The following is a 22,879-nucleotide window of genomic DNA, read 5'->3' as shown; positions in this document are numbered from 1 at the left end:
TTATATCTAATCTAAACTTCCCCTGTTGAAGTTTGAAGCCATTACCCCTTGTCCTACCACTACAGTCCCTAAGGAAGAGTCCTTGCCCAGCATCCTTATAGACCCCCTTCAGATACTGGAAGGCTGCTATGAGGTCTCCACACAGCCTTCTCTTCTCCAGGCTGAACAGCCCCAACTTTCTCAGCCTGTCTTCATACGGAAGGTGCTCCAGCCCTCTTATCATCCTCGTGGCCCTCCTCTGGACTCGCTCCAACAGCTCCATGTCCTTTTTATGTTGAGGACACCAGAACTGTACGCAGTACTCCAAGTGAGGTCTCACAAGAGCAGAGTAGAGGGGCAGGATCACCTCCTTCGACCTGCTGGTCATGCTTCTTTTGATGCAGCCAAGGATACGGTTGGCTTTCTGGGCTGCAAGCGTGCACTGCCGGCTCATGTTAAGCTTCTCATCAACCAACACCCCCAAGTCCTTCTCTGCAGGGCTGCTCTGAATCTCTTCTCTGCCCAACCTGTAGCAGTGCCTGGGATTGCCCTGACCCAGGTGTAGGACCTTACACTTGGCTTGGTTAAACTTCATCAGGTTGGCATCGGCCCACCTCACAAGCATGTCAAGGTCCCTCTGGATGGCATCCCTTCCCTCCAGCGTATCAACCGAACCACACAGCTTGGTGTCATCGGCAAACTTGCTGAGGGCGCACTCAATCCCACTGTCCATGTCGCCGACAAGGATGTTGAACAGGACCGGTCCCAACACCGATCCCTGAGGGACACCACTCGTTACAGGTTTCCAACTGGACATCGAGCCATTTACCACAACTCTTTGCATGCGGCCATCAAGCCAGTTTTTGATCCACCAAGTGGTCCATCTATCAAATTGATGTCTCTCCAATTTAGAGACAAGGATGTCATGCAGGACAGTGTCGAACGCTTTGCACAAGTCCAGGTAGATGACGTTAACTGCTCTGCCTATGTCCATCAGTTCCGTGGCTCCATCATAGAAGGCCACCAAATTGGTCAGGCAGGATTTCCCCTTAGTGAAGCCATGTTGGCTGTCACCAACCACCTCATTGTTTTTCATGTGCCTTAGCATGCTTTCCAGGAGAAACTGTTCCAAGATTTTGCCAGGCACAGAGGTGAGGCTGACAGGTCTGTAGTTCCCTGGGTCTTCCATCTTCCCCTTCTTGAAAATGGGGGTTATATTACCCTTCTTCCAGTCATCGGGAACTTCACCTGACTGCCAGGATTTTTCAAATATGATGGACAGTGGTTTAGCTACTTCATTCGCCAGCTCCTTCAGGACCCGTGGATGGATTTCATCAGGTCCCATGGACTTGTGCAGGTTCAGGTTCTTAAGATGGTCTCAAACCTGATCCTCTCCTACAGTGGGCCTAAGGTCTTCATTTTCACAGTCCCTGCATTTGCTTTCCAAGACTTTCGTGGTGTGGTCAGAGCATTTACTGGTGAAGATGGAGGCAAAGAAGTCATTAAGATACCTCAGCCTTCTCCAAATCCATGGTAGCCAGTTCTCCTGATAGCTTCTGGAGAGGGCCCACATTGTCCCTAGTCTGTCTTTTATTTGCTACGTACCTATAGAATCCTTTCCTGTTATCTTTCACATCCCTTGCCAAACTTAATTCTAGCTGGGCCTTAGCTTTCTTAACTTGGACCCTAGCTTCCCGGGCAATGCTCCTATATTCTTCCCAGGCCTCCTGTCCTCGCTTCCACCTTCTATAAGCTTCTTTTTTCCCCTCTAAGTTTCCTCAGCAGCTCCTTGTCCATGCATGGAGGTCTCCTGGCCCTCCTGCTGCACTTTCTTCTAGTTGGGATGCAACACTCTTGAGCACGTAGCAGGTGATCCTTGAATATCGACCAGCAGTCTTGGGCCCCCCTGCCCTCTAGGACTGTATCCCATGAAACCTTACTAAGGAGGTTCCTGAAGAGGCCAAAGTCTGCTTTCTTGAAGTCCAGGGCAGTGAGCTTGCTGCATGCTTTTCTCACTGTCCTGAGGATCTCAAACTCAACCATCTCGTGACCACTAGAGCCAAGGCTGCCCTGGAGCATCACATTTCCAACCAGCCCCTCCCTGTTGGTGAGCACAAGGTCCAGCATGGCACCTCTCCTTGCTGGCTCCTCTATTGCTTGAAAGAGGAAGTTGTCTTCCACACAATCGAGAAACCTCCTGGATTGCTTGTGCCGGGCCGTACCGCCCCTCCAACAGATGTCAGGATGGTTGAAGTCCCCCATGAGGACCAGGGCCTGCAAGCGTGAGGCTGCTCCTATCTGTCTGTAGAGCGCTTCATCCACAGAGTCCTCTTGATCAGGCGGCCTGTAACAGATCCCCACCGTAATGTCCCCCATTGCTGTCTTCCCTTTGATCCTGACCCACAAACACCCTGTACCTCATCACCCGTCCCCAGACAGAGTTCCATACTCTCTAGCCTATCACTGACATAGATAGCAACACCCCCTCCCCGTCTGCCTGGCCTGTCTTTTCTAAACAGCCTGTAACCTTCCATTCCGACACTCCAGTCATAGGAGCCATCCCACCATGTTTCTGTGATACCAATGACATCATATTCCCGTAGCCTTGCACACATCTCTAATTCCTCTTGCTTGTTCCCCATACTATGGGCGTTTGTATAGAGGCACCTTAGCTGAGCTCCAAATGAAGCTGACTCAATGGCTGGGGCAGCTGCAACATCTCTACATCACCCCAAGCACTTATTACAGGTGCTGGCAACTGACCAGGAGTGTTGGGATGGATCAATGCTCCCCTCCCCCAACACATCTAGTTTAAAGCTTTCTTGACCAGCCTGGCAAGCCTCCTACCAAAACAGCTCTTCCCCTTCTTTGTCAGACCAGCTCCCCCAGCCTCCAGTAGATCTGGCCTCCCAAATGGAGCCCCATGTTCTAAATAGCCAAACCCCTGACTATGGCACCACCATTCTAACCATTTATTAATCTGCCAAACGCGCCTAGCTTTTTTAAGGTCCTCCTCTTTGTCCTGGAGAATCGATGAAAAAACTATCTGAGCTCCAGAGCCCCTAACCACCTCTCCCAGGGCTCTGTAGTCCTCCTTAATGTTCTCCAGCTACTGCTATCTATATCTCTAGCACCCACATGCACCACTAGAAGGGGGTAACAGTCAGGAGGACTTACTAGAGCAAGCAGCCTCTCAGCAACATCCCTGATCCGAGCCCCTGGCAGGCAACACACCTCCCTTGAAACTGGATCAGGCTGGCAGATGAGTGCCTCTGTGCCTTTCAAAGTAGAGTCCCCTACTACTATGACCCTCCGCTTTTTCCTGGAGGCACCAGTAGCGATCCTCTTTACTGGTGCATCAGCAGGATGCTCATTAGGTGTGGTGGGTGCTTTCTCATTAGCCCCCTGCAGAACTGCAAAGTGGTTCTGGGTGGGGACATCAGATTTAGGAGGAAGCCCCTTGTTGTTAATTGTCCTCTTCCTCCTTTTTTTGTTAGTTTTTCTCATTACTAATTCCCAGCTTCCTGGGTTGCTGCCCTCCTTCTTTCCTATGTGCGCAATGCTGGACGTTTGCGGCCCCTGCACAGTTTGGGCCTGGAGCAAGCAGCCCAGCTTCCTCTCAGCTTCCCTGGCATCTTTTAGCTCTCCAACAGCCTCCCGCAGCTCAGCCACCTGCTGCAGGAGGACCTCCACCAGGGCGCACCGAGTGCAGCCCTGTCCATTGTGCACCCTCGCCTCAAGAGACCAGTCGAGGCACTTTCTACACTCCGAGGTCTGCGCCGCAGCCTCCCCTCTCATCGGCTCTGTCTGGGTGCCGACGCTGGCCACCGCCGGGGCAGAGCTCCCAGAGCCGGCCCTGGTCCTGAGGCGAGTGCTCACCGTCCCGCTCGCTACCCGCTCGCTGCCTGCGCCAACTGCCCCGCCACACCCTGGTCGCCCGCGCTCCCTGGGGCGGGTTTTTCCTCACTGAGGGCTGGTGCCGTCACTCCTGGCGCCGCCCCCTGTGAGTCAGCTGCTCGCGTGAGCTGAACTGCCGGCTCCTGGGCAAGTCCTATCGAGGGCTTGGGGCTCCCTCGGTCGCTCTTGCCGCTCCAAACTGAGGCTCCTGGACGCTGTGCTTCCCCCCGCTCCGGTGTTAAAGGCGTCCTCTCTGGAGATACTCACCTCGGCAATTCAATGGTGATATTCTTGTCCTTCATGTGCCCGGAAATGGTTTCCAAGATTAATTGCTCCATCATCTGCCCAGGGATCGAGATGAGGCTGACTGGCCTGTAGTCCTCTTTCTTGAAGTGATATTTGCTTTCTTTCAGTCTTCAGGCATGTCTCCCAGTTGCCACGATCAAAGAAAGACTGAGAGTGGCCTTGCAATGACATCTGCCAGGTCACTTAGTGCTTTTGAGTGCATCCCATCAGTGTCCATAGATTTATGTATGCACAGTTTACTTAAGTTTACTTAAGTATTCCCTAATCTGATCCTCTTTCACGAAAGATACATTATCCTTAGTCTCTGGGACCTAGGATTTCTGCAAGCTTGGAGGCCGTGGAAAAATCCCCACTGAGCTACTGTGCAGACGCAGAAATGCATGAGAACACCCTATTATGTTTAAGTGTTAGGAAGAGAAAAATGTTTGGAAACTGGCTAAAAGTTCTTACAGGTTGTTAAAAGTTTTAATATGGTGATCACTACTGTCTCCAAGCTAAGAGCTGTCCATGTTGATGCTGAAGCTTTAGAAAAGTAAGAAGGGAATGTCTGGGCCCTGGATAAATATGTACAAAGGATATAATTCATATATCTAAATATATAAAGAGATGCAATCCTTGTTTTTACTACTATGGGAAGATCAATATTGAGACAGCAGATGTTCCAAACCATTAGGCATTGAAAAAGTGTCATAATGGTACAAAAGTTGGTAAAAGTGGAAGAGACAGTTGCAGAAAATATTACTTAAGTTTCCTACCAGACTCTTCATCAAAATCAGTCATCTTTACTGAAGAAAGGGCAACGTGTTTTTTGGAAAAACTGCCTTTCTTGACAATTGTAGAAAAAGAATTGTAGAAATGATATAATGACCTACTGTACTACAAACAAAGTAGGATTTTTGACCAAAAAAATGCTATCCTTTCTGTAAATATACAATTTGGTTACTTTTGTTTTCTATTTAGCAATATGGTAGCTTTCTGTAGTACTGGTGTTTTGCACCTCCTTTCTTCCTCTCATGTCTTCTGCAATGTAATAATTTTATGAAGCAGTTACTCAGGGAGTTTCTTCCAGTTTACTTCTGAACACAGTCAGTGCACACAAATCCTTCCTTCTTAGTTAGAATTCAGATTTATGTTTTCAGATTTAGCATTGTAGAAATTACTTTAAACTTTGTGTAACCCATTTCTTGATAATATCAGCACAATGGTGCAAAGCCCGATTCATTGAAGAGGTCGGTGCCCCATTTTATCAGTTGTAGTTCTTTTTTCTTTTGCCAAATTAAGGGCCAGCTAAAACTTCATAAACAGCCCTTTCTACAACTTCTCTGTGTTTTCCCAGCAGCAGTGTCACCTGCTGTTCTAAGCAGCAGCTTGTAAAGGCATAGCAATTCATTTCTGTTCATTAGGATTGCTGTGATTAACTATGGTCTTTTTTGTGCCAGTGCTTAAATACCCAGAAGTGTGTGATGTTGATGTGTTTGTGATCTTTAATGCTGTACTGATTTAGCTTTGACCTTTCAAAAATCATTATTATTATTACTACCAGGAATTCAGTGGAATAATATGCACCAGTCAGTGGCACAAGCAGGATACATGATCTTTGGATGCCTGTGCTGGATGATGTTCTTCGACTCCATTTTATATTCTGTAGGTGGCTGGTATTTCAGCAATATTATTCCTGGTAAGATTATGGAGTTGTTCTTATTTCGTGTTTTTGAAGAAGTTATTGAATGGAATTATAGAATGAGCTTCCCTCATTGTATGCAACCAAAACAAAAAACTATCTATCTTTTAATGAATTGAGTTTCTGATGGGCAGAACTGACTGATTATGTTTAGGGACTTAGTAAGAAAGTCTTCCTACAGATAAATACTGAGTAGTGCTAACACATGGACAAGAATTTGTAGCCAGTCGTGAAATACTTTTTGTTAGCTTACAGGGATGACTGATATTTGATAGACTTAGGAATTTGTTGGTACTTCACAGTAACAGAGCAAAGCTTCCAGTGAAAAGGGTAAATCTGTATTTGCTTTAAAATATAAAAATATAAAAATAATTTTGCCTAGAAAGAGAGGAGTTTGTGGAACATACAACTGAATTTTGCAAACTTTACCTTAAATTGACGCTTGCCCTTCAGTGTCAATGACATGCAATTCCAAACACACAAGAATGTATTTTGTGATTGGTAAGTGAAGCCTGGAAAGACTGGGCAATGCAGTGGTGGTGTGTAGGAGCATATTTTTGCCTTTTCTGTTTACGCGCTACAATAAATGTGTCTTATGCTGGCTAATTTGTTTAAATTGTGTAGGTAGTAATGAAAGAGTAATCTTTACTGATTGCTGCAATGGATTATTCTTATTATAAAAAATAAGGCTGTTTGCCTTGGCAGGCCATTTGGTGCATTTTCATTCCTCTAGGTTACAAGATTATGTTAGGTTGTGCCTACATATTATTAAGTCTATGATTCTGTTGCACTTTAAGGCTGATTTGGAGATAATGTAAAGCACAGTATCACTGAGGATTGATTATTTTATGGTAGGATCTGGTGTTTTGGCCAAATGACTTTTTTTCACTTTACTAAGGTTTTTTAAATGCAGCTAAGATTTTGAGCTAATTAACTGGTCTAACTAGCTCTTTTAAGTAACGATAGGATGTTAGTAGTCTACAAACAAATATGAAATCACTATAAATTTTGCAACGGCTTCTATCATAATTGTCATCTAGGAAAATTTGGATTAAAGAACCGATGGTATTTTCCCTTTACTGTTTCCTACTGGAAGAACCTCTGTGGTGCAGAGAGGAGGAAGAGACATTTTCTGAATTCTAATATGTTTTTCTTCAATGAAAACTTCCAAGAAAAAGGTTTGTAGTCATAACAATTTTAATAACAGCTCTTTTCTAAATGGTGTGCTGATTTTGATCAACCTGCTTTTGTCATTGCTTGGTATATGTATTATATTCTGTGTTTAGATCTTGTCCTTTCTATCCTCCATTATAGTGTATACTATGAATATTATATACTAAATGTTAATTGAGCTGTTACCTGTAATGCTTGAATCATTCAATGAAAACTACTGTATGCAAATATTTAATAAAACTCTTTAAAGAATGTAAAATAAATATCTCTAAAGTTCATCCTGCTGCAGTGTATTGCCTCTTTGCTTTATTAGGATCTTCTAAAGTTCCTTGGACCCTTTCATACTCTTACTGAATCTGAAAAGTGTACTTTATTAACTCCCCCCCCCCTTCAGTTTTATTCTTTTCCACTGCTGTTTTTTAAACTTAAAATTGATTGTTAAAGGGGCAAATCCATATTCATAAACAAACCAATCCTTGAAATAATTTTTATTTATAATTTGATTGCATATTTTTATTATTTTTATTTAATTATATATTATTTTATTACACACGTTAGAATTATAATAAATATAGTATATAAATATATAACTTATGTATTTTGATATACTATATATAGAAAAAAGTATTCTCATCTCAAAAGATTTCTCATTTATAATAAGTTAAAATATTACATGTTAATAATATATTTACGGGGCTGGTGGTTGACTGTGCTCGTGTTTGGAAAGTAGTTCTAACCTTTCCTCCTGACACAGAAAGGAAGTCAGCTTGATCTGTGCCATATAGTCATCTCAGGTTACTGAGCTGGTTACCTCACAGTTAGAGAAATGCTGGATATCTACTTGCATTGAAGACCTTGAACGATGTTTAAACTAGATTGCTGCTCTGAATCACTTTGCAAAGAGATCCGGTTTGCTTTATTGACTGAGGGCAATTAAGAGGATTAACTGGCTATGCCTGTTAAGGTTATGTAATGTAATGTGCCTGAAAATTGTTGGAATATATGGAGTAGTTCACATACTTAAGGGCATAAAACAATGATTCAAGCAATGTTATTATAAGTGTTTATTCTACTAGAAATAAAAGATAACAACTATTTTATGATTCGATGGACACATATGTGGACATGCACACAACTTGGCATAGTTGGTTTAGGTTGCTTTTTAAAACTGCAAATAGGCCAAATTCTTAGCAAATATTAACTGGCATAGTATCTTTGATTTCAGTGGAGGTTATGTCCATTTAGACTCTCTGAACATTTGTTCCAGGTTTTGGTAAACGGCAACAGGGATTAAGTTAATTTGTTATTTCGATATACACACACTCATATCTTTAGATTCAGCAACCCTCTTGATATGTTGCTCTTTCCCATACAGACCCAGCACCTCCAATTTGGAAAGGCCCTTGCATCGAAGGAGCTACTATTGGTGTCATGCTGCTGTCTCTCACCAAAGAGCACATGGATGGCCAGAAGGCTGCAATTAAAGATCTCAGCCTCACTTTCCACAGAGGTCAGATAACAGCACTCTTGGGACCTAATGGAGCTGGCAAGACAACAGTTATGTAAGTCTGCTGTTCAGTGCTATTACATTCCTCTCTGATCTCTGCTATGCTTTCTCACTTCAAAATGCTTGCAAACTCTTTCCTATGTTTTTTTTCTTTTTTTTCTCCCAAAATAAATATTTAATAAACTTTTCAAAGCACATGGAAAGTGAAGGCCGTATATCTACAACAAAAGTAATATAGTGAATAAAGAACTGAGTCCTCTGTGCCACTGAAATAAGATGTAATAGTCCAGGAGCAGCTTAAGTAGGAGCTAGGCATGTCTAGTTGTGGAGTTGAGCACATCTCAGGAAAGTGTTCTTTTCTGGCATTCCATGTGTGCTCCTATCACACAGAGAGTGTGGAGTTTTGTGGGGTTTTGAGCTTTGTTCCTGGAGGTTGCAAGGGACTTCTTTCTTGGCAGTTGACCAGAAACAAAAAAAAACCAAAATGAAAATGGCATTTAAAAATTTCTGAAGAACTCTATGTATTTCTACCTTTATGTTAACTATCATCAACTTTAATAAAACCAGAGATGCAGGATGAGACCCAATCTGGATTTAGTCCTCAGCTAGAATACACATGCGAAAAAGGAAACAGTGGTCTTTTGTATTTGGCTGGGAAAAAAGTGGATTTTATTATTTTGTTTTGGAAGTAAGAAAATGAAAGATTGTTGAGATTAAAAAAAAAAAAGGCTCAAAACTTTAGCAGTGTTTCTGTATCTATTCTCTGCTGAATGCCTCAGGAAATCCAAGTGTGAGCTATGTAGTACAGTCATTACACATGATCTTACTGAATTTTTTGTTTTCTTGTGTCAGGTCGTTGTTGACTGGTCTGTATCCACCCAGCTCCGGTACCATTATTATTAATGGAAAGGACATACGTAGTGATCTGGCTGCCATCAGGACAGAGCTGGGTGTTTGCCCACAGTATGATGTCCTGTTCAACATGCTAACCGTGCGAGAACATCTGCTGTTTTATGGATCAGTGAAGGCACCTGACTGGACAAAGGAACAGTTGAATCAGCAAGTCAGTGGGTAAGTTTTCCTTTCATTTGTTGAAATCTGTCAAGTAAATTGGTAGTGTCTCTTGCAAGCCAGTCAAAGAAGAAAGTGCTAAAGCAAAATTGCAAGTAGAAGCAAATAGAAGCTGCAGGTTTTCTATGAGTTTTTATCAGAACACTTCATGTACTGAAGTCATGCCTTGAAAATAGATTTACTAGTTTCTAACCTTTACTTGAATGTATTTGTAGTGAAACTGTCAATATTTGAAACCCTGGTACAAAGAACCGTCAAATAAACATGTTATGACTGGAGTGGAGATGGTAAGTAGTCCAGCAGCTGTAGTAGTTCCTGCCTCATGCTGTCTGTCTTACCTCCCTCCATGCTGGAGAGGCAGATGGAAAGTAAACTGCTGTGCCTTCACCCTGAGTTTTCAGATAAGTCAACACTGACTGTGTATTTATCATCCTGTTTTCCATCACCTGCAGTAAAGGGAAGATTGGAAAACCAGAAAAGGCAGGTAAAGGCAGTACTTGTTATAATCTTTTTAAATAGGCTATCAACTTTTTCCTTTGTCGAATTCAGGCTTTAAATGTGTTTAACAAGTGAAGGGGTTTGAAAACAAACAATCCAATAGGAAAACCAAGCCAGAGCTCTGACATCACCTCAGAGGATTTGCCACTTGTCAGGTTGAGAATGTTCTCTAGTGGTTTTAGGCTGGTACTTGCTGATCTAGGACTAGATCATCTTCATTTTTGCATTATGTATATTAAACTGGTAGTAAACAATACAAGGTGAGATCTTGTTCACCAGTAGCAAACTGGTTCGTTTTCTGAACTTTAGGAATAAAATGTATGCTTTTCTAATAGTGTGACAGTGTAAACAGTTTCTGTTTACCTTCTAATTCATGCTAGACTGTGTAAAGGACTGGGCAGTTCCACGCTTCAACAGAAATAAATGCCAAGTTGATGTGACTTCTTAAATGTACAACTAGGCATATGCAGACACGTTTGCGGCAAAGTGGCTTTCCTTTTTAGTTGGTATCAGAAAAAAACATTACTTAAAAAATTTGATCTGAAAATTTTCTGGTGTGAGACACTGCATTCTCTCTAGAAAACAGAGACAATTCCAGAATAATAAAACCAACCCAAACATAGGTTTTGCTTTAAAATCTATGCGAAATAATATCCTGTATTTGATTGTACTTAGACTGCTGAATTGTCATTTCAGCAGCAATCTGTCAGACTAATGACACATAAGACTCTACAGGCCTTGTTACTAAGAAAAAAAATAATCTTTTTTAAAGGCAATGAATTCTTTAAAATATTTCAGACAAATTAGAAATGTAACAAAACAATGAAACAAAATTTGCTTTTCATTAAGCAAAAAAAGGGCCTCCAAAGAGATTAAAAATAATTTTCCTGGATATATATCTATACAATAATTATAGGAACCTGTTTTCTTCAAAATTAAAAATTCTATCAGGTTAAATGACATTGTTTACCAACTGCATATTCATTAAAATGATTCAGGGGATTAGTTTAGGACTGTTGAGTCTTTTATGTCTTGCTTGCCAGACTGATAGAAACTGAAATCTTTTAGGTCAATGAGTGGATGTTCAATGTGATGAAAAATAAATCAGTGGTCTTTCAGTGCTGCCTTTGTTGACCATGTTTCCACAAACTGTTCAGAGGCAAGTTTGTCACAGGGCAAGGGCTGAAAAGCCAATGTCTGTGAGGTATCTCCCAGTTCTTAACACAGGAATTAGATTAGGTTGGATTAGGTAGTATTACTTTACATGGGGATCACTAATCTGTTTAGATCACGGAAACATGTCTTCAGAAAAAAAAGCCAAACCCCAAAGCAAGCAGTGTTACCTTATTTACTTCAAATGATTATACATTTCTGAAAAACTCAGGCATTTTTAAAGATTTGTTACGTAGCTACAAAAACTGAAGCACTATTTGAGTTATGAAATAACCATCTTTACCATGGCTTAAGAGGCTATACTCTAGTTTGCTGAAATTGTTGGAGAAGTTGGCATCTATTTTATCAGAATTAATTTCAAAATTATCTGGTTTTATCCTGCACAATACTTTCCTGCACAATACTTATCCAGAATTTGTATTTCAGGTGGTGATGAGTGTTTATAGGGAGAGAGATAATTGTTTTTCCCTATTCTTTCTTGTCACCAAATAGTATAATGTCAGAGGTAGTGTTTTTTCACTTTCCATTTACAGTGACTTTTCAATAATTCAGCTCTGACTGGACATGTTGTGACTGGAGAAACTTTTTCAAATTTTTTCCTATTTCTGAACTTCAGAGCTCTGGAAGATGTGGATTTATCCCAGCACCAGTACAAACCTGTTGGAGCTCTTTCTGGGGGAATGAAAAGGAGGCTGTCAATTGCTATCTCATTCGTTGGCAACTCAAAGACAGTTGTTCTAGATGAGCCCACCAGTGGAGTAGATCCATGTTCTCGCCGTAGCATCTGGGATGTTCTTCTGAAGTATAAAGCTGGTACAAAACTTATATGCATAATTTGCTGCTTTACTTTCCTTTCTGTAATTCTGTTTCAATTAATTTAATCAGGATATTCAGAGTATTAGTAGTGCTGTTCAGCAACTAAATACATTAATGTCAGAGGTAAACTTTAAACTGGGAAACTTTAAAGCAACCAAATGAGATTACGAAAATTATCTGCTATCTCACAGAAGGATGCCCAGTCTGACAGAAGATTGAGCTTAGTTTTGAGCCTTCCCTGAAGTTTCTCTTCTCTTACCATTTTCTTTTTTGTTAGCTTCTTGAAATTATTTTCTGGTTTTCATTTCCCATTTTGCACATATCTGTGTAGAGATGCTTATATACTTCTAATGAAAATAGAATCATCAGTTAGTTTGCTACATTAATTTTTAAGTGCCATAAGGTAAAAACCTGATTGTGGAAAGCAAATTCTTCAGCTAGTGAGTGCTCAATTAGCTGTTCTAACTCACAGTGAATGATCCACTGAAATAGACACTGCTGTTATGTGTTTTTAAGGCAACTCTTACGCTCTTAAAACAGCTTGAAGTTGTAATGCTTAATATTGCTTACAACGTATAATACGAGGCAATGCAAGCTTAGACCTGAATCCAACTTAGACTGTAAATCTGAATGCAGATTTTGTTTGTGTCTTGCGGTTGTGTTTTGAAGGGAGCTGAAACATGTTCCCTTAAGGTTAAAGGATCCCTGTGAAAGCAAGATGTGTTTCTCTAGAAACCAGGTTTTGTAGACATGTACCAATCTTTCTGATGCAGGTTGCACACTGATCTTTACCACTCACCATCTTGATGAGGCAGAGGTGCTCAGTGATCACATTGCTATCCTGCACCATGGCCAGCTGAGGTGCTGGGGTTCTCCCTCTTATCTGAGAGAAACATATGGCCAGGGACACAGTTTAACATTGACAAAAAAGGTATGCTAAAAATGTACTGTAGGGAACTTCATAGTGCTTGCCGAGTAATGTCTGTATATATTTTAAGGGAGGCGTATGTCCCTGCCAGGAGGTAATATGTGATACAGATTATTAGAGAGCCTGCAAAACATGTTTTTTATTAGCTTTCTTGGTCGTTTTGTGTGGGTGGCACTATTATTATTATCATAATTATTATTAATCATTATTATTATTATTTAGAAGAACACAATAACATCTGTGAACAAGATGAATTTTAATATTTAGTTGAAAAGGGCTTTGTCTCACTGTTTTTTCATTCCTGGGAAGTAGTCTCTGTGTTCCAGGTTTGATGTGATTTCATCAGTGAAAATTTTCCTCTATGAATTCTACTACCAAGTCCCATTCTGCTGGTAATATTTATTTTTTTTGTGCATTGTTATCTTTTTTTCCTCATAGCCCTCTGTGTTTGAAATCCAGGATCCTAAGCACACTGTTCAGATCACATCTCTTGTACAGACCCACATCCCAGAAGCTTTCTTGAAAGAGAACAGTGGGACTGAGCTGACATATGTGATTCCAGAAAGGGCAGATAAAACCTCTTTTAAAAGTCTTTTTCAGGCTTTAGATCAAAGCCTGCATCATCTACATGTGACTGGCTATGGCATTTCTGACACCACCTTGGAAGAGGTACTTTTAGTTTTTCTGCATAATGGCATTTTCTTGGTTAAAAAAACCTATATTAGCTTCCAGCTATTCTTGATTGCATCTTTCATATTGCATAACACTTTATTGTGAGAAACATGTTTTCAAAACAAACAAACAAACAAACACCCCCCCCAACTGCAAACAGATAAACAAAAAAACAAAACAAAAAAAAATCCAATCCCTCAAAACAAAGTCAGGCAAAATGTATATCTTACAGTTTTGTGGGACTGTTAATTTCAGCACCCACTCTACTATGACTTATTTCAAGAACCTGATATGATGAAATAGTTTTCTAACTCCTAAATGTTAGTTTCTTCATTTACTTAAGGAAAATTCAATGTATCATTGATTTAATGAGAATAACTGCTGTTGTCCTAAATCTCTAACGTTGGAATGAGCTTTGAACTTGCAAGCCTTAGAGGTTGAGCTCAGGTAGCTCTTGGGACAGAGAAAAGAATTGCTAAGAAAACACTTTGATTTATGAAGTTGTAAAGCTTAGGAGTCAGCAAAACTTTGTGGCAAAATCTCTAAAGAGTACTTTGTGTGTATACCTAGAGAGAGAGACACTTAAATATATGTGTACATGAACATATATATACACACTATTTGTGTATATATATACATTGTGTGTGTATATACCAAACAGACCAGAGAAAGAAACTATTATGCTGCTGCTTTGCTGTGTTTTGGCTTTAACATGAGAATAATGATGATAACAGTCTGATATTTTAGTTGTTGCTGGGTAATACTTTTCAGTCTCTCATGCTCTGCCAGCGAGGAGGGGCATAAGAAGCCAAGAGGGAGCTTAGCTGACCCAAAGTAACCAAAGGCATATTCCATACCACAGAATATCATGCTCAGTATATAAACTGCAGGGTGTTGGCTGGGAGGGGCTGATTGCTGCTCAGGTATGGCGCCTGTCAGCAGCTAGTGAGCAATTTTATTGTGCATCACTTGTTTTATTTTCTTTGAATTTTATTTCTCTCCTCTTTTCATAATAATAATATTTATTCAAATATAATAAGAACAATAAAAAATGCAGTTATTAAACTTTTCTTATCTCAACCTGCAAGTTTTACCTTTTTTATCAATTCTTCCCCCCTTCCTACTGGGGGGCAAGGGGAGAGAGTGAGCTACTGGTGCATGGTACGTCACTTGCTGGCTGGGTTTAAACCATGACAGTCCTTTTCAGTGCCCAATGAAGGGTTGAGATAATGACAGATCTGACCAGAGTGTGTTAAAACAAATTTGTTATAAGCATTCATTGCATTAGTTTAATAGTCTCTGGTCACAGTGTTGATTTATTTGCTCTTAAGAGTTGTTGTACTTGGTATCAGAGTAGTGTTATGACATACCTTACTTGCAGTATGTGTTCACTGTTTTGATGTTTATTGCCTTTGGGTCCTGGCCTAAGGTTTACTTTTTGTTGTACTTTTGTAATATTGGCTTGTGATATGATAGAATTGCTGGTCATGAAATTGATCTGGTATGTGTTCTCAGCATTGCCATCACCTCTATAATTCGGGAGACATCTATTGGAAACTATTAATAATTCCACATTTTACCTTTTCTCATTGGAGAGCCAACTTATGGGGAAAACATCTTCCCACATCTAGTACTGTGGTCAGCTGGAACACAAGATCCCCCAGGAAAGTTACTCATCTTTCTGAGTTTTAAAGAAGATGAGGCACTTTAAGCCTGTCAGACATCACTTATGAATTGTATTTTTGCTGCATGAGCTATACATATAGGAATTAATGGGGTCAGATATTTGAAACTGCACCAGTAGTTCTGGGTTTGCTCTGCAAGTTTAGACTTGTTCATCTTACATATCTGTGGAAAAAATATAAATAGAACTCAAATAATGCAAGTAAACATAGAATGACAATTGTTCATTAAATTTATTAAACCAATATGCCACTATGTGGAGCTTCTATATTCTGAAGTGGTCCACTGGGAGACGTCTTTAAGACTATGTTGATTTGCAACATAGGTTTTTAGGACCCTGCCCCAGCATAAATGGTCTCTGTTTGCACACTTATTTTTTAAACTGCAGTCCAAAGAATGATCTACCACCAAGTATGTGGTTTCTTTTGAAGCTAAGCTCTATATAACTGAGTCATTTAGGAAAAACCAACTAACCAAAAAAAACCAAAAGACATCTCTTCAGTGTTTATCTTATAAATGACCACAGTAAACAAAGCTAGCATGGCAAGCATTTGCTATGGCAGGGGGATAAATCACAGAAGTTTAATAATTAAACATGTTACATGGTGCTATAAATCACGTTCCTGTTATACTATTCTATGAGACAAGTCAAAAGCTTCTTGAAAAATTATTTTATTTCAAATTATGTAGGGTGATTAGCATGCTATAAGAATGCTCTTCAGTGCCTAACTTCATAGATTGTGAGTTAATGTATATATTGATAACCTTTTTTATTATGTCCCTGTGGGTTATCATAGGGCTTTGAGGAACTGGCATGTGTAAAGTAAATATGAAGTTGTCGTGGAATACAGGAAGCTTCCTCATTGTGCTGTATCTGTTATTCAGCTGAGAGTTTGCTTTTGGCTGTTTTCTACAGGGAAGGTTAAAAAAAAATGTTTAAAGGTGGTATTAGATATTGATATATCATTCTTAAGCTTGAAGACTTAATACATTAATTTGGGGTGATTTCTGTCATCTCTGCATTTCATCATTAGTTATTGTTGCAATCTCAATTTTCCATTTTCTTATCAAAAAGCCTCTTTGCATTGGCAACTAAATGGGCAGCACATAATAGCACTACTTAGTCTATTCAAACAATTCAATCTGGAAACAAAGGACTCTGACTTTAAAGGAAGAAATGTGTTATAATTTTTATTTTATCTTTTCTTTTTGTTCTCTCATACACTCACCATTATTCTTTTTCAGTCAGAGGGACACTTGCCCTCTCTAAAAGTCATACTCTTCAAGTGAAACCAGGTTTCCATTCATACTTCAAAGGAATCATGAAGTTCTAACAAAATCAACTCCTGAAACCTTATATCTCATTAATATTAATTTTGCTTCATTTGGGGTTTTAAATATGTTTTCCAACCATTTGTATTTGTGTATTTTATAATGCTTGTAATACAAAGAGTGTTAGTAGAACTAAAAGGAAGATGGAAGAGTGGTTAATTAGATTCAGTGGAAGATGTTTCACTTTGTAGCAACCTTGGAGGTTTCAAAGCTTATGGCTTTCTTGCTTTGATTTAAAGAGAGAACAAAACCATTGAAACACCTTTGCAAAATAAGGTGTGTCTAAATACCTGTTAATGGTGTACTACTCTACATTCTCTTCCTTGAAATGACCAGAGGGTTTGCTCCAAAACTTTTCAGGGAAAGCCATATACCTCCTTGAAATAGTTTAGCTTTAGAACACTATGTAGCTTCTAATGAGATTCTGTTTTGTGGAGGATGTTCTAACCATCTCTGATGGTCTGAAAGAAGCAGCCAACGCAGTGGCTGCTCCTTGAAAGAAGGGCAGTCCTTCTCAATAGCTACTACGACTACCTACTCTCTCCATCCCCAGGACTGGCTGAGGTAGTCCTTCAGTGCCTGGCATGGAGCAAGCTTGCAGGGGCAAGTGCTGGAAGTGAGCCATGCTACTCCTTACCTGTTTTAAGCACTTTCCTCAAAAGCATACAGTTTCTTCCTGTGGCTTTGAGCTGTGCCAATTGTCTGTCTTCCTCTATGAGTGTGTATCTGAGTTTGACAGTCAGAAGTGTTCCTGTTTAGCAGACAATAATTGACCTGCTTGCAGAAGTTCCTCAGTTAAGTCATCCACAGTAAAAAGCTAAAACTGCTTCTGCTTTGTTCTGCTTAGTGAAGCATACCTGTAGCTAGGGAAGGCTGTGCTCAGCATGTACTGCATGGAAGATAATATAGAACCAATGTGAATAGAAAATATACTAGAGGCCAGAAATGTTGCTAAAATATCAGTCAGTGCTTTTAGATGATAAAGGACTGTCTATAGGTGTTTGGTTTTTTTGTTCTTGAGGTTTTGTCCCCTCTCTTCACTTTCTTTCAGCCACCTTGGTTTTCTGCATTTTTTTCCCTTCAGGTGAAGATGTCTTTTAGGAATGATAACTGCAGCAAAGTATCAAGGATACTGTGCCACTCTGTCAGTGGACCAGGCTTGTTTTTGTGAGGCTGTCCCAAAGTAGAAATAAGGAAGAAATGAGGTAGTAGCTGCCTAGTACAGCTTAGAGGGGTACAGGAAATGTCTACTTCCTCATGTCCTCTCCCCTACAGACAGGCATCTGGAAAAGTCCTTGGTTAGATATGGACTTGCAAGCCACAGGAGAAATTAAGCAGGAATTGCCAAGACACATAGAGATAGAGATGCTCTGCTGAGGGCTAGGAGAGTTTACCCAGCCTTCTAGGTATGGCAAGAACACATTGTCTCTCTGTCATCGTGTCTAATCCTGACTTTTCCAGATCCGTGTTTTGGAGGGTACTTAGTCTGCTAATAACATTGTTAGGCTAATACTAGTTCTGTTCACAATATCCTGTGCACCATTAGATAATTTATCATGTCACTGTACAATCTAGTTCCTAATGATTCCCATGCCTTAACGGGATGTTTGAGAGCTGCCTGGATTCTATGGGGAAGACTGGGCAGTGCGGGTGGCCTTCTGTCTTTAGAGCTCTGTCAGAACAGCTGTGTTAGTGAAGCTACAGTGGACACAGTCTGTATTAAAAAAATGTTGGGTGGTTTTGTTTCTTTCCTAAGGCATACTTACATTCGTTCTTTAAGTGATTAAAGAAGTCTGTCTGCAGCCCCAGCAGAAATTTTGACACTGAACTGAGTATACGCAGGCAACACTTTGTAGTATAGCCTTCATCCTAGTCAGAGAGGATCAATTCTTTTGTGGTTTTAGTTGGTTCACTTCAGTTTGCTTGATGGTATTGGTGTGCAGAGGCACCATCAGCAAGCAGGTCCAAGGCAACAAATTAGAATGTGGCTTTGGGCAGTTAGGATTTCACTCCAGAGTCTAATATAAAAATGTCGAGAGGTATTAATTTCTTCTGGCCTTGCAGTTGTTAATGACCAAAAGTGTTCCCTGAAAGTTGGCAGGTAACAAGTGCAATCAATAATCACTGTTAAATAGCAATTACATTGACTACACAAAATATGGTTATTGTAACAGTCAGACCTTAACAAGTCAAGAAATATCTTTCCGCAACTATAAAGTACTTCACATTGACCGTTTTTATTTTCTATTGTATAAGCTCCTTGGAAACAAAGAATTTTTTTGTTATAACTGCTATCAGGTTCTCAGGTTCTTTTGTGGGAAGAAATAAATAGTTTCCTAATGATTTCTGAAATTTGCACTGTCTTTATAATCTAAGTCTTGTAGCTCAACCCAAACAGACATGAAAAAGGAGAAGGCTTTCATCAAAAGAAAGCAAAACTTAGTTGTACTTTTGCTGTTTAATTAGAGATGTTCATGGTAATTCTGTTAATTTTTCTTTTCTTTTTATCTGAAATATCTAGATCACTGCAGTTCAGGTTAAGATAAAAAAATGTTAATTTTTATTTTTCATCCGAGCTTACAAGAAGTGAGGTAAGCGTTAGTAACTGACTCCCTATGAAGCTGTTCCAAGCTTCTGAGGGAGCTGAGGGACTGATGAATTAAATACATCTCTATGAAATTCAAAGGATGTTATGTGGACAGAACTGTGACACAGGATTAAGCAAGAAGCAATAGGTCAAGCACAAATCTATTTGGAAAAGTGTATGTGCCATTTAAACAGATCTCATGATTATAAAGTTAGTAAATTCTTCTGGGTTTTTTTTTTTTAATGTTACCTTTAAAACCCTTCTGATGTGTGTCCTCCTGTCCAGGAAGATTCAACCCTTACAATTTAACTCTAGTGCAGTTTTTTAGATTGTTACTTTTATAAAAAATAATTTCATTTTTTTCTATGGTAATTTTAAGTAACAGGTTCCTATCATGTTCTCCCAATTTGGGATATGAATGCTGATGGTTTTGCTACAAAACACACATTGTTGCCCAGTCTTCTCTATAATATTAGTTAGACAGGACTTTGTTAATGTTGACTATGCCTGATGATTGCATTGTTCTTTAAATGTCTTTCAATAACATTATTGCCCATATGTTTGCATAAATCTATGGACCCTTCCCAGAGCTCTCTGGATTCTTGGTTCTGTATGGTTTAGTATGTTAGATTAAGTACTGGTACAACTGGTATTGCTCTTTGGTAGTAGTTCCAGTTGTGCCCACAGATTTCTAGTTTATCAGAAGAGACATGAAGCTGTCAACATGCCCTTGGTAAAAATGGCAGTAACTGAGTTCCAAAATATACTACCGTTTAGGAGCACAAAATATCAACCAAGGACAGCCAGTCTATTGAAAAATCTTTGCAGACAGTAGTGTACATGGGCCAACAATACTTTGCATATGTGCTTTTGCATCTATTGGCATTTATTTGTTTCCCCTTATCCTCAGGATTCCTCCACTGGACAGCTTGACTAATTTTATAGTCATATTCCAGGAGGGTAGCTACAGCAGCTGCTACTAATATCTGACAATCTGCATAGTTTGGGATATATAAAGTAGTTTTTAGAAAATGGATTCTAACTTATTTTTTTCCTATTTCGTGAAAGGTGTTTCTGAAGCTACTGCAGGACTCAGAGAAGATGCACGATGTTCCACGGACAGCACACCTGGACCATACAAATGGTGCTGAATCATCTTGTAAGTATAAAATTAGGTACCTTCTGAAGCAGCCAGATTTATAAAGATCACAAATACAAAGGTAAACATGCGCAAGGTTCTGAAAGTTGAGGAATGCACAAGCAGATTGAGAATCCTGCCTGATATCATCTAGTAATTATTTTTTTTATTTTTTTTTGTCTGTGTAATGTGATCTGCCTCGGGTAGTAAGTTTTTATGTGCACTGTGATTCACCTTTGTATCACATTACTGTTGTCTTCCCACCCTTCTACTATGTGTAAACATGAACACAAACATTAATTTACTGCTTCCTACTAGAAGACCCTGACAAAAAATTACCCTTTTTGACTCATAGTGACAATGGATAAGTATTGCTGAGGTATACCACAGATACAAAATCTGGAAGCTATTAGAAAGATGTATTCATCTCCATCTATGTGCAAATAAAAAAGTAAATAAAAGCTGTTGCCCCCCGTAGTAGAAGATCATTTGTCCTCTCAAGTGGCATGTTATTTCCGGTTCCCTTCCATGCTTGTTTGTTTTAAAACAAGTTCCTTTATGCTTTCCATTTTCCTGCCCTGCAAGCCTGGGAGGAGGTCTTCATTAACATTTCTGAAACCTTAGGAAGCTTCTTATATAAATCACTAATGTGATACCTTGCAAAATGCAAGACTCAGGTTCTCTAAAAGCAGTGCCCACCAAGCTGATCAGTATTTTCTCATTGGTCCTGGGATTCTCATGCTTCTCTACTTACCATGTTCCTTTCTATTTGATGATTTATATCTAGGTTATACTCATCTTCTGTTAGATGTCAAACATTTTATTCTATATCATAGAATGATTTGGGTTGGAAGGGACCTTGAAGATCATCTGGTTCCAACACCCTGCTATGGGCAGGGACACCTTCCACTAGACCAGGTTGCTCAAAGCCTCATCCAATCTGTCCTTGAACACTGCCAGGGATGTTCACAACTTCATGTGCAGTCCTTTTTATTTTGTTTCTATAGAACACAGGCATAGAGAGGTTCTGGTCTGTGACTGAGGACCTTCATTGTTACAGTAATGGAAATAATAATTTTGAACCAAGCTTGTGTTAGTTGTGAAGATAAATTCAGTTGGATCTACCAGTAATGAGTAATCAGTGCCAAGAATTGTGGCCTGAGAACTTTTCTCCCAAAGTACAAAGACTTGTTGACTTTTTCCAGAGGGTCTTTTTGCTGGACTATTTCAGTCCCTGTTGAATCAATGAAGATGCAACTATATAGCAAAAAACCCCCACTGACTGATGAGAAGATGACTTCCATTACAATACAGGTTTGAATATCCCTCTATTTTGTAACCATCACTTGTGTATTTTTTCAATGCTCAGCTAGGATATCCAAACCAATTTCAAATTAAAACAGTCTGTCTTCTTCACATTGCATTTTCCTTAAAGAGTAAGATTTACAGTTCCTAAAGAAGTGAAAACAGAATATGCTGCACCTAACAATTTCATATCTTTCACCATCTGCATTTCAAAACACATAACTTCTTAATATTTGTTCAAGTTATTACATTAATAAAGAATCTAGTAATCAGAGACTCTGTAGTATTTCAGTCTGATAAATTATAGCAAGAAAATGTAATGATAATGCTGTTTCTTTGGGGATGAGTGTATTGAGTATACTGGAAAATTATCATTCATTGCAGATGACTGTCATTCATCATTAAGGACAGTTGTGAAGTGTAGGCATAAGGGATCTGGGAAATGGTCATGAAAGGTATCCATCATTGTCAAAGCTAAACTGAATACTCCATGGGCAATAGCTTGACCTGTATAACTGTCTTTGAAAGCAGATTCAAAGGCAGTCAAACTTTCTGTTGTCAAAGTAGTCAAATGAATTTTCAAAATCCCCTGGAGCAAACAGCTGGGTTATTGAGGAGATCACAGGATGCTGCTATTTGATTTATAAAGGAACTTGGACTAGAGAGCTGCTTTGACAAAGCATGGATCTGAGCACAAGAAGGAGTATTGTCTATCCTTTACTGGTACTCAGCTCTTGAGGCTTCAGGATTGCGTAGAAACCAAAATGTTGTTTCTTGTCTCCCAGACAAGAACAGTGTACGTGTCCCTTCTTAAATGAAACTACAAAAAATCAGTACATGATTTAGGCTGATGACCAGTGCCAAAACCACGCAAGAGCCATTACTTCAGCAAAATATGACAGCATCCCACCGAAGTTGGAGTTTTGATAATTTCTGGTTATTTTTTAAAGTGTCGTCTTGTACTGGGTCTGGCTGGAATGGCATTAGTTTTCCTCATAACAGCCCTTATGGTGCTGTGCTTCAGATTTGTGCCTAAAACAGTGTTAGTAATAGAGCAGTGTTTTGGTTATTGCTGAGCAGTGCTTGCAGTGTCAACACTCTTTTTCCCATTCTGCCTCTCCTCCCTGTGGTGA

General features: G+C 39.7%; 1 protein-coding gene across 13 annotated transcripts in view; it reads left to right on the top strand.

Moving 5' to 3' along the window:
• ABCA13 (ATP binding cassette subfamily A member 13) overlaps positions 1 to 22,879 on the top strand; it is a 181,185-nt gene that overhangs the window by 71,704 nt on the left and 86,602 nt on the right. For all 13 annotated transcript variants that reach the window (XR_003990398.1, XR_003990404.1, XM_030478152.1 and 10 more), the window contains 8 exons: positions 5,726 to 5,860; positions 6,904 to 7,041; positions 8,412 to 8,598; positions 9,396 to 9,614; positions 11,902 to 12,098; positions 12,875 to 13,032; positions 13,468 to 13,698; positions 20,372 to 20,462. Coding sequence is in view for 11 of the 13 variants with exons in the window: in XM_030478152.1 (XP_030334012.1) it covers positions 5,726 to 5,860; positions 6,904 to 7,041; positions 8,412 to 8,598; positions 9,396 to 9,614; positions 11,902 to 12,098; positions 12,875 to 13,032; positions 13,468 to 13,698; positions 20,372 to 20,462 (1,356 nt within the window). In the remaining 2 variants the exon portion in view is untranslated. The remainder of the gene's footprint in view (positions 1 to 5,725; positions 5,861 to 6,903; positions 7,042 to 8,411; positions 8,599 to 9,395; positions 9,615 to 11,901; positions 12,099 to 12,874; positions 13,033 to 13,467; positions 13,699 to 20,371; positions 20,463 to 22,879) is intronic.

The sequence above is a fragment of the Strigops habroptila genome, chromosome 1 (assembly GCF_004027225.2).
Source record: "Strigops habroptila isolate Jane chromosome 1, bStrHab1.2.pri, whole genome shotgun sequence".
Taxonomy (NCBI): domain Eukaryota; kingdom Metazoa; phylum Chordata; class Aves; order Psittaciformes; family Psittacidae; genus Strigops; species Strigops habroptila.
This window is presented reverse-complemented; position numbering and strand designations above follow the sequence as displayed.